General features: G+C 44.4%; 1 protein-coding gene across 1 annotated transcript in view; it reads left to right on the top strand.

The window, feature by feature from the left end:
• Nucleotides 1–12,535, top strand: part of LOC138455020 (uncharacterized protein F13E9.13, mitochondrial-like) — a 170,196-nt gene extending 157,661 nt beyond the window's left edge. Inside the window, exon 7 of the mRNA XM_069607079.1 lies at nucleotides 12,085–12,535. Within this exon, the coding sequence (XP_069463180.1) occupies nucleotides 12,085–12,275 (191 nt within the window). The 3' untranslated portion in view covers nucleotides 12,276–12,535. The remainder of the gene's footprint in view (nucleotides 1–12,084) is intronic.
• The last annotated feature ends 231 nt before the right edge of the window (nucleotides 12,536–12,766 follow it).

The raw sequence follows: 12,766 nt of genomic DNA, 5'->3' as shown, positions 1-12,766 counted from the left end.
CAAAGCATAAGCACGGCCCGGGCAGTCCGCCTTCTTTCCTCCACTTCTCCACACCACGGCCCCTTCAGGTCTATTGCTTAAAACAGGACCCTGAAATCCATTACAGGTGCCGTCTGATCCTTCCGTCAGTTATCTCTGCAGCACGCCCATGACCCTCGATAATCCCTTTGTTCCCACGGCCATTTTGTTTCAATTTTTCGAGTCGGGGCCTGCAGTTATACAAATGGGTATAACTTTGTGTCCGTGCATCCCATATGCACCAAAAGTTCAGCGAGTACGGCCCCCACCTTCATGGTCATTGATGTTAATTCACAGTGCTGGCAGGCATCCGTGCGTGCACTTTTTCCCCAGGATCAATACAGGATCGAAGGAGCTCCTCCGGAGCACGCCCCTTTACATGGCCGTCCTAGCCACGCCCCTCCTGCAACAAAGTTAGTTTGTCTAACTCTTTCTGCTTTGCAATAATCCATTAAAAGACTAGGGCCTCGGGGAAAGTTAAACAGGGGTGTTTCCCCTTCATCCTGACCTGTTTTACTAAGTTGTCTTGTTTGAAAAGAGGGATATGGTTTTCTAGGCTTTTGGAAATTGTTATTCAAACTTATTTCCATTTCTTCCTTTTGAGTTAGGGAAGCATTTAGCTCTGAGGGCTTGAGAATGGGTTTTACTCACTTTTATACTACAGGATCTTTGGTGTATTTTACCCCACATTTAGGTGTTCAACAGGTGAAAAGCAGTTATGTATTTTGGCAGTTGTAATATCTCTTCCTTAGAGGTTGGTAAATACTGTGTCTGACCCCATTGATTCCTGTCACCTCCCTGAGCCTTTTCTCCTCCCAGGTGATCCTTCAGCAGAGCAACACCCCCAAGGGCAGGATCAGGAAGCGTCTGCCTTTCCCTGACCACCTTGGAGAAGACTTTAGGGAGGATTTGGTGAAGGATCCATAGGTTTCATGACACAATCCTCACCACAAAGTACTGGTAGTAGTAGTAGGAGTTTTTATCCTGGCAGTTGAGTATAACAGGAAAGGGACATTTAGTGGTTAGTCCTGGCAGGAGATTGTACCAGGAAAAAGATACATTAAAGTACTACAATGTGGTAGAAAGTTGTGGTGGTAAGACAGTGGTATATCCATTGAAGTGCACTGATGAACTATTGTGAAATCATCCTGGCAAAACTATGCTGCTTATGAAGGAGAGATGTGTTTTAATGAAAAATTATTGGACTTCAGAAAGGGGAATAATTATATTGCATACTGACTTGGTGTATGAAGACAAAGTCCTTTTTGGTTTGTCAAACAGCAGTTGAAGAGTGAAAAGTCTTACCTGAAAATAAGACAATTATATTGCCAATTGTAGGACTTTTGGAATGAACAGAAGTTTGTGCTATATTTCAAGTGGAACTTGACTATTGAAAAGAACTTTCTTGATTTTGAATTTTGGTTTGAAACTTCCTGAATTGATCCAGGGGAAGGGGATTCAACCCTGGTTAAAATGATTTATGTTTATACTTTCTCTGTTTGAATCTAAATGTTATTTTATGAAGTTTGAACAGCCAGATAATCCCTGCATGATTTTGTTGTATGTATGAGTGTGAAGTACAGAGATCTTTAGACATTAGGTCATTTTCCTTTTAGCCTTAGTTTGACAGGTAGGGAACCCCTTGTTAGGTTAGGGAAAGATAGGCGTTTGTCTCCCCCTTATTGTTTAATAAAATGGCTACTTGTGAGAAAACGATCTACTTGTCCGTCTCGTATTTATGACCTCTCACATTACATTCACAGTATTTTGGTGGTATGGGCCTATACATTAGATATTAACGCTACATATGGTGATCCATTCTTGTATGAAATGTATATCATATTACAGTGATATTGTAACCTTATTTTTCTTAGTGTACTTGGGAACAATGCTATGTGATGCCACTTCCTGTTTTGTCAAGGGGTGGTTGTGTGCAATCACTTCCCATGATGCCACTTCAGTGCACGGACAAATGACATCACTTCCTGTAATGTCATCAGAGGTCAAGGGTCGTGTGATGTCACTTCTGCTGCCCCTGGCATTTTAATGAAACGATGTCCCTGCCTTAGGTTAGGGAGACAGAAACGGCGCCATAATTACGCGATTCATCAATCGTGAGTGCTGCCTCCGGTTATCTGCACTTTGCCTGCCAGCTACTTGCTCAGATTGCACCAGTGGCAGCAACAGGGGAGCAGAGGCAGGTCTGGTGCATGCAGTGGCAGTGCTTCGCCTATGGATACCGGCACAGAGGATGGACAATCACTGCATATCGACAATATAACATCATCTTCAAATCAGTCCTTCCTCCATCCCACCATAAGGCTCCAAAATGTATTTCAACGATGGAATGAACTCAATAAGGAATAGCCCTCTATTTTTCTAAATATTTAACTACATTTCTGAACATTTATTTATAAAAGATGGCTCCTAAAAAAGTACATTGTTTGCTATGAAACTTAAAATAATAATTTATTTCACATGTTCAAAATTTTAGTAATACATTTCACTCATTTAAAAGCAAATTTTCTTACGGCTATACCTGTGATATGGTCTTTACTGTGCAGTTGCTTCTTTGTAACACAGCCTCCCTATTTTCTTAAGAATGCTGTGCCTCCTGTCACTTTTTGCACAAGACACGCGGCAGCGGCGCAACCCAGGAAGTCACCTATATTGAAATAAACGTACGCAACAACGGAAGCTCGACCTTCCTTTTTTGTGTCAATTTTTTTCAATATATGTATGGGTAGCAAAGACCAAGCCAGGTGTTGCAAGGGAGACTGCATGGGTTGCAGTTGCGGCTCCTAGTAACCCCCCTCACCCCCCAAATGACGTCCCTGTTGTAGAGCACTGAACTCCTCTGTAGCCGTTTTCTCCCATCTTTGCACTTTGCGTCAATCGACGCTGGAGGTCCAATTCTATGAAAACTCATTCCTCTGAAAAAACAGGAAGTGTAAATGTATAGCAGTATATTTAAAATTTCCACCACAGTGACAAACTTGTCATCTCGAACGTGGACTTGCATTTGGATTTTGGATTTTGGAGTTTGGAACTATGGACTTTCCTGTAACTGGTGTTGTGCCCTTTCTGGATTTTCTGGACCTTTTACATCTTGGATCTTCCGGGTTTGTTTTTCTCCTAACTCTGATCCCTCAGCTGTTCAGTTGGTAGGTTCCCCGCTGCCTATCCTTCCACCACAGGCAGCATCCATCCTAAGGTAAGGAGTAGGGGAGACGTATTGGAGTGTTGTCTTGTTTCTTTACCCCGAAGTTGGGGAAAAACAGGTTTGCTCCTCTGGCCTTTTTTCCACCCCTTTGGTGTAGGAATTTGTTGCCATTCCTACAATGATGGTTGGGAGTAAAGTCTATTATCCACTCCCCTGAAGAGTCTAGCTCGTTGGTGACACTATGCAGAGGATATGCAGCCTCATTACGAGTTAGACGGTAAGTGGTAAAATTATGAGGATGGGTTTTGAGTGGAGGATTTACCTCCAGTAAAACCCTGGAGGTAAATCTTCCCACTCAATGTGGAAAAATCATCTGATTTGGTGGAATTACTACGGCGGTAAATTCCACCATGGTAAATACACAAAAAAACAGACCCAAATTAAATGGGGAATTGCACCGCCACAACCTCTTGCAATCAGGCATGAATTCCGCCTGACCAAGTGGCGGTAACAGTAATTCCTTAGGGCAATTCCTGGGCAGATTTACTGCTGAATTTCCACCAAACTCGTAATGAGGCCCAAGGTGTTGGATGCAGTGGAGAGGGTGTTGGAAGAGGAAGGTCAGCAGATATTCGTGTTGCTCTTGGCTGCAGTACATCTGCATGATAGATAGAGACTCCTCCTGGTGCACCAGTAGCCCAGACAAGGTTGTATGAAACTAGTCATTTTTGATGCTGGTATTAGGCATCAGGTGGCTGAGGAAGAGGTTGGTTCTGACAGCACTGAGCATGGCACTCAGTGTTACATGTGACATCCACAAGGGTTTCTGAAGGCTTGCTTCCAGATAACCTTCGGTTTCTTGTAATGCCTCAAGGCACAGACCCACAGCATTAGCTGTGGCTAGCAGAGTACAGAATTTACATCAATTCAGGCCTGACTGTTGGCAACCTCAGACTGAGCCTGAGCAGCAGTGGCCTCATGTTGGGCCTCTTCAACCTCCTTTCTGTCCTCACACACCTTGGGAAACATTGTGTTTTTGGCCATCGGTTCCAACTGCACCTTCTCCAGTGGGTGGATTGTATCCTTTACCTGCCCAATGAAAGTACAAGGGCTCTCTTATTTTGCGAAACCTGCTCTTGGCTACCACCAGTGCTCATAACCTCGCGAGGAGGCTGACAATGGTGTTACGGTAGCGATCAGTGGGAGCATGTGGTGAGAGTGTTGGAAGTGAAAGGGAAGTTCAAGCTTCTAGCCTCTAGTGTGTGGAATGGATCTGGAGTGTGTTTGAAACATGTTGCTCTGTCCGGGGAGGAGACTCTTTGAAGGGTGACATCTTTACATCGTCTTTGTTTATTGCCCATAGTATGGCAGCCGGCCTGTTAATGGTGGTTGTATGATGATCATTCGAGGGCCTGTGGCTGGTATGTGAGGGGGTTATGGGAGCTGGAATACCTATCTTGTCATAGGTCTAGATTTCGTACCGCCAGGTTAATGTCCAATGGAGTTGCCTTTTCTGTATGGTGCTGTGTGACACCTGTAAATAATAGTATGGTTTCAGTATGAGTGCGGACATATGTATGTGCACATTATGAGTAAGTACATTTTGGGTTTCCGGTGTTGCAAATTCATTCATAGCTTGGTACTTTCCTTCACCTCCTGTCCCCACCAATCTACCTCTTACTTTGGATCAGCCAGGTTGATAATGGGGCCCTCATTACAGTTTGGCGCTGCTGGAAAAACGGCAGTAAAATGTCAGTAATTCTGTTAGCTTCACTTTCGTGCCACTTTCTTGCACTGCTATATTACAGGTTTGAACGTAAAGTGGAGGAGATATCTACAGCACATGGCTTGTGCGAAGGAATTACTGCAGGTGAAATTACCACATGTGGTAATTTCTCCAGCTCTTCATTGGAGCACCGTGGACTCCAGGAATGGGGTTCAATGTTACTGTTCTGCCACTTGTAATACAGCAGATTTAGTCCAATTATAATTGCCAGTAACAGTATCCATTTTAGCAGCAATAGTACAGGAATTACCACCAAACTTGTAATGATGCCCAAAGTCATCTTCTCCTAGTCAAAGTAATCTAGCTGCAAGTCCATTTGGGGTAGGGTTCCAACTCTTGTAGCAAGGCACTGCAGTGTTCTGTGACTGCTGCAGATCCACCTCTTAAGGTCTTCCTTCTACGTCATAGCTGTGTGAATGGATTCTGTGAGAAACCCGAGGACATCCTCACATTGTTTTCCCTTGGATCCCTGGCTCGGGTGGCCAGGGCACAGCTATTGCCTTTGGATCTAGACCCTATGGGTGGACAAGTGCGGGAGGATCTCCTAAGTAGGGGATCCTTGGGGAGTAGAAAGAGGATGCCCAAGGGTGAGAGGCAATATTCTCTTCCTCTTTCCCAATATCCATCACCCTGCTCGCCCTTAGCCTTTGCAGAACACTATCCTTCTTTTCCTGACTATTATCCCTATAAGACACTACAACTTCCACAATCCCTATTTCTCACTTGCTTGTCTAGGTACTGAGACGAGGAAGAAACAACATAGAGGAGGAAAGATTACCCATAGGAACCAATGTACCATGAGTTCCTATGGGCAGTCTCCATTTTGTCCCACTTATAAAGTCAGGCAATCGAGCACAACCAGACATGCCTGACTTCACTTAACTCTGGCTGGGAGTATAAAGACAGCAGTCAGAAACAGCATTTTGAGCAAGCTTGAACTGCAGAGAGGACCTGGAGAGTCTAGAAGCAGGAAGGAACAGAGGAAGCTGTGGAGAGTGTCCCTAGGAGAACAGAGGGGTGAGGTGCTGACCCAGTGCCTGTGTGGGACTACAGCGCAGCTGAGAAACAGTGTCTCCCAACGGCCATAGAAGGCAGACTGCAGCCTGCTGGCTGTGTCCACTGCAATACTAGTTTCCCCTGGGCATGTGAAGGGAGGCCCAGGTACTTGAGGGGCAGGTGGTGAGACCCTGACCTGAACCCATAAATCCAAGGGAGTTGGCCACCAGCACCACGCTATCCGGGTGAGTATCATGACGAGAGGAACCCGGTAAGCGTGGGTGTGGCTGGAACGGGAGAACGAGGCATACGTTTAATGAAAGAGGGACTGCATTCTGGGACTTGTAGTTTGGGGGAAACGGCAAGATTTTTTAAAAAAATGTAAAAAGCCAAGTTGTGCTATCCTTGAAAGTCAACGTGGTGCTGTGGAGGTCTGTGAAAAATCCTTGCACAATCGAAAGTCTTCGACATTAGACAAAGGTCCAAGCCCAACAGAGGGAGATCTTGAATGTGAAAAAACTTGGGGAAGGGAGCCCCCCTCTCCCTCCACCCCTGCTTTGTGGTTGAAAGGTCTGAGCCTGACTGTGGTAGACCTGTGTTTATTTGAGACTGTATTTGTACTTGGGGAAGGGAACCCCCTGAACTGTAATTTGAGATGCCCGAGCCCGGCCGAGGGAGACTGTCTTGAACAGTGAATTGAACTGAAACCCAGTAACTTTGTCGTGGAAGGCCAAGTGGGCCCTGATCTACGATCTGAACTGCATCTTGAGTGTTTAGAGCCAGAGTGTGTCATGCAGCCTAAGTGGGCCACCTTACCCTGTGAGGTTAAACGTGGGGAAAAGACTTTGCTCAGTCACACTGACATATCATTTGAACACTGATTTTTTACCGTTTGTGCATTTAAATTTCCCTCTTCATATTTATTATCTTGAGTAAGGGCAGGTATTCGTTTTTTTTTTATTATAGGCCACTTTTATTTGACTAAAGACTAACTAGGACTGTGTTTTCTTTGATTTGATGGTCGAGACTACTCCCATCTTAGATATGGGGCTAGATAGGAGTTTTCCAACCCCATCCAAATATTCAGATAAAGGTTTTGAAAACTTGCAGCCCTTGTGTCTGTCATACTTATGATACCATCAGACTCTTACAATTCCCACAGCCTATTGCGCATGCGTTAGCAATCTTTTCCATCCCAGGCACAAGGAGGCAGGTCTCATTCACAATTCCTTCCACCAGGCATGTGAGCTCTTGCCTCCGAGGAACTGACGTGTTCAAAATAACAAACAAAAAGTTCCTTTCTGTAGGTACATTGGTTGATGACTTTTCACACCTGAATCCCCCTCTTCCGGGCTCAAATCCACAAAACGTTTCTAGCAATATCAGGACCTTCAGTGGTTAAATCTCCTGCTTCCCAGGGCCTGATATGTTCAAAATAACAATCAAAAGTTCCTTTCTGATTGCACTTCAGGATGATGATTCTTCACGCCTGGGTCCCCCTCTTTCGGGTTCAGACCCCTCTCGAATATCCGCCTCCCTCCGTCGGATTCACTATGGCTTGTATTCACAAGATTACATCTGCTATATTCATGTGTCGTTAGGTGAAGGTTTTCCACCCCTGTTTCCCCCTCTTCCGGGCTCAGACCCTTCTCGAATGTTTGCCTCCCTCCGTCTGGTTCACTATGGCTTTTATTCCAAAACAATTTCACCTGTTGCACTCACAAGCTTTAATGTCCTTTTAAACAATCCACTGTGGACATCCCTCTGTTGGGTTCACTTTTGTCAACACAATATTCATTGGGCCATCATGCTTCACCCTGCTTTGCAGGCATCCCTCCGTCGGGTTCACATTTGCCAGCCTTGCAGTTCCTTCTACTTTCCTACTATGCAGGATTCGCTTCCCTTAGTTTTCCAATTGTTTTTTGGTCAAAGACTTCCGACTGTACAGAGGATTTTGCAAGACCCCTATATGACCACTTTGACCGTTTCTTGGCGGCTCTCCTAAGGCCTTCTGATATCAGTAGTTTCAATGAAAAGGGGAATCAACCAGAGTCTCTCGAGTGAGCACCAATGTGGTGTCAAACCCCTCTGCAGCTGGCTTTCCCCTCAAATGCTAACAGTTCTTTGAACTACCCTTAATTTGCCATTTGCTACTTTCGTTCAACACAGTTAGGTTTCTAATCGGTTATCCCCTTGACTCACATGCTGTGATGAATCCCTTGGCTTTTCTTGTCTCTGGAGTCAAGGACGGTACCACGGTAGCAAGCGTCTCTCCCTGTCTTGCTTATCGGTGTAGGAGGGCTTCGTGTACTGTTGACATCTGCTGCAGCACACAAAACTGGGAACTTTTCTGTTGCTTGAAAACACAAAGAACACTTTTTACTTTGAGAAGAGATCATCCTTGCACAGTTATTATTACATTATTAGTACTAGGGATAAGAGTAGGTTTTTGGGACACGACAGTGACAGACTTTTTATTTTTGGAATTCTGACAATTTCACTAGTTTACTTTCAAGTAGGGAAACTACTCTTAACTTTAAGGATAGAGGCATGTTTCCAACCCTCTTTTTATCAATAAGTCTATATCCAAAAACATGCCACTATTGTGTCCGAGCCTTACTTCTGCACCCTTAGACTGTCCATCCTCTACTTCTTCCACTATTCTCCAGTCTACAGCTGTCTTCACATAACATAAACTCCCTACTCCTACAACTAAAATGTTCACACTGGGTATTCGTATTTTTATAGAGTGACCCCTCCTCCACATGGGTGTGTCTCTTGTTGAAGGTGCACCTATGGTTGGTAATTAGGTTAGGGCTATCATTGGCTTACTTGTGAAACTCTGGTTGCTTTGGTTTCAAGGTACTGAGCCAAGTCTAAATTTGGTATGTCAGCCATTTTGTATTTGGCTTTTTTACCCCTGACCCTTCTGAATGCTGCCTGTGCCATACTAAGCACTTTGTTGTTTTCAATGTGTGATTTACAGCCCAGGGACAGACATACTGTATAAGCCTGAGGGACTATTTGCTTCACTGAGGTTGTGAAGAATTAGAAATAATATATATTGGGTGGGAGAATCTCGTGCCAGGTAACACTGTTGCTGAAATTGTCCTTCGTACTTTGTCTTCTCAGCTTTCAGGATGTCGCAGACTTGTAGCATTGTATCTGTGGTTCTACGAAGTTCACAGCGGGACCCGTGAACTGTCAGAGGAGAGTTCTTTGATGTGCTGACAGAGGTGGCAAAAGTATCATAACTCTTGTTAGCACTGATGAGTGCGAGGAAAACCCCTTAATGGCAACGCTTCTGCTGCCAACATTATGAATTTGGTTCTACTCAGGAGAGCTCTGGGCTTTTTCAGATAGGCTGGGGTGCACTACTCTACAGAGCCTCCCAGGAGGTATGGGGATTGGCAGATTCATCAGAGTTGGGTTGCGCAACCTGGGATGGGGAGAGGGGAAGGTCTAGCCTCCAAGGACTGGCCTCATATGCAGTGCTTGTCCCCTGCCATGGGCCAGGGATCGGCAACATCCACAAGCTTGGGCTGGTACTCCACCCCGTACTTCCCCACTTTGCCGGTCCCCAGAACCAGGTATGAGACTTCAACACATCACCATGTATTAAATTTAAGATACAAATAAACAAAAAAGCAAACATTCACGGTGAAGACGAAGTGCCAAGAGGATACAGACTCTGAATTGAAACTAACAAAGTGTCAATAGTGCCTGGTGCCACAGATGGCACAAGAATCACTTGAACTCTCATAGGAGGTTCAAGAGTTTGTATTGATATTTTTGTGGGCCCTTTGGCCATCTCTCACTCTTGTCTTATTTTGTACCTCCTCCCTTACTGAGGCGTTGCTGACCCCAGGTTAGTATTTACAGAATATTGACCCATACTGTCTAATTCTGACTTATAATAGGGATGAGGACCTAAAGACAGATTGCCTTCTCTAACTAAACTCCCTCAGGGACTTCTTAACTGTCCCAACTCCATCCAGCTTTTAGTGTTCTATAGGGATAGGGAAGTTGTAGTGTACTGACACCCTGTTAGACTCAGTTCTTGTTCTATCTCGCTCACTCTCACCTTTCACTCTCCTGACCTTCCTCCCTCCCTTGGCTCCACCTGCCTCTCTTCTCTCCCCTCGTCTCTCCCTCTGTCTCTCACTCCTTCTGGGTCTCGCTGGCACCCTTCGATGTTATCACCCTCTCTTTGATATTACTTCTCCCTCCTACTTACTAATTGTATTACTTCCTCCCACTTACTAATGCTCCCTCCTCCACACTACTACTGCCTCCTCCACTCTACTACTACTCAGACACCCTCCTTTCACTCAGTACCATACACTTCATAGTCACTCCTTACAATATCTACCCTAAACTCACTTGCCAAAGTAGCACACACATTCGCACTGCAGTAACACTCGCACTCACTACCCAAAACCTAATGTTTTCCAGAAATCGCCTCCATAATCGCTGCTGCTTCCTTCCTCATGCTGGTCACTTGGTCCACATCCTCTGATCTCACCCGAACAACCCACACTTCCTGCTTCGTCTGGACCTCCTTTATATCCCTGCCTGTTTTGGGGTAGGCTCTCTGTCCCTAGCCAATCTGGCACTATCTTCCCCACCCAGGATTCATTGTATGCAGCCATGGTTACAAATAGGGGGCTAAGGTATGCCCACTTCTTCCACATGGGTTTGCCACAGAACAGCAATGGTGGCCCGAAAGGCTGGTAGTATGCAAATCTGAAGTGTTGATGTTTCTAATGTGGGTATCGGTCTCCTGTAGTTCCTGGAATGCAGATGGTGCTAACAGAGTTTTTCGACCTCTGCTGCTGTGGCTCTTTTGTCAGGATATCTTTGTTGGCTCTGAAACAAACAGAAAGAGTCTAGCGAGTATTTGTGCAGGAAGCATGGTGTAAGACAATTGTGGACTACATTAACACAGACTGACGCAAGGAGGGGGCAGGAATTGGGGCCCCCTGAACTGTCCCCACCTATCTCAAGGTAAGACTGGCTCTGGATTTCTCCCTGGTAAGCCTCCCACCTCCCGTCTGAGAGGTGTTTTAATCCCCTCTTCACAAGGCACGAGTGTTGTCCTTCTCACACAGGCCACCAACTAAGATATTGAACACTCAAAAGGTTTTGACGTATACAATGGTGCAAGGTTTCTCTAATATGGCTGGGTCAAAAGGCCTGTTTCGATGCAACCGTACCACTTAATCCTTTGCATCGTCTTTGCTGTTAGCACCACTGCCAATCTAACTTATCTCACTTGGTTATCTGCTTACACAAATTGGAGATAAACGAAAGTTAGAAGGTGGAGTGCCTGAAATAAATATGTTCATCGGTTTTGCCACACACCCAATGTTTCCCATATATCAATTTCTGGCTCAAAGTTAACTTATCGAATGACTGTAAAAGATTTGTTATCTTTAAGAAAAGTGAAACATGAAATGGATATACCGTCCGGGTCGAAAATTCAGATCTCAATGATATATATGTTTGTGAATTAAGTCCCACATGTTACCTAACCTCTAAGTTTATGACTCATATGTTTGGAAGGAGATGAGGGACCACTGGTGTGAGGACATGTGGTAAGAGCAAGTGACACAGGAACAGCTAAAGTAGAAATTCAAAGATAATAGACAGAGTATGCAAACAATGCATATATCCTCAATCTGTGTCAAAGTTCATGGCTTATCAAAGCTGCTGGGCTGGGATATTTGTAGATGTCTAAACGTAGGCTTAGATGTTTTAGAAGACGTCTACACTGTTGCCTTCATTGCCTAGGATTCAATACTGTCAAACTTGTCACAGAAGTGCCAGCTGAGGTAGTAGTACTTGTTCATAGTCTGTAAAATGCTATAGTTGTGGGTGCCATTATTTCGAAATCAGGCATGCTGCTTTTAAACCAGACAGACCATGCGCAGTACTGACCTTTCCTAACAAGTTCTGTCACAGTTCCTCGCATAACCAGGATGAGCCAATGGGCACGGACGTATTGAGGTATTATGGTAAGTAATCTATCCTACTTTAAAGCAACCAATCCTCATCTTAAGGAAATAATTGACCTCAATAGGTATACGTTTCTCACAGATTCATGTTTCCTTACTTTTAGAAGCTCGAGATGCTGTAAGAATTCCAGTTCTTATTGGATCCGGAGTGACTCTGGAAAACCTGGAAGACTATGTTGATGCAAATGCCTTGATTGTCGGTTCATATTTTAAAGAAGGTGGTCACTGGAGTGGTAGGGTGGATCCCGAGAGAGTGAACATGTTCATGGATAAAACTAAACAATTGAGGGCATGAAATCTTTGAGAGACACCTAGTGAAGATAAACTCTCGGAAACATGTTTCTGTCTTTGCGTTGAACTAACGATGTGTGTATTTACCCATTTGTAAAATGTACAGACAGCATTCCACTGGCCTAACAAATTGATTCAAATTAATTTGCCAGCATGAATTCCTTCATATATCTTCACAGCAAATAAGATATGTCTACTTGCGCTTGCATGCAAGGGTTTTCAGTGCATGGGTGAAATATGGTGCAATAAAAAGATTAGTACATATGCTTGCATGTCATTATTGTTTTTTAACTCTTTGTTTTACAACATATAACAAACAACAACAAACATACCAATCACTCTGGCACTTCTTTGTGGATTCCGCCCACCGTTATTGTCCTTTCTGATGCGACTGCGTGGCCGTCCATTTTTACTTGTTTTTTTTTGCTTATATGAAACAGATTGTAGTCCTTTGTACGAATGTTTAAGCAGTAGCTACAATGGGGGTTACATACA

Source organism: Ambystoma mexicanum, chromosome 1p (assembly GCF_040938575.1).
Source record: "Ambystoma mexicanum isolate Mex_15411 chromosome 1p, UKY_AmexF1_1, whole genome shotgun sequence".
Lineage (NCBI taxonomy): Eukaryota > Metazoa > Chordata > Amphibia > Caudata > Ambystomatidae > Ambystoma > Ambystoma mexicanum.
This window is presented reverse-complemented; position numbering and strand designations above follow the sequence as displayed.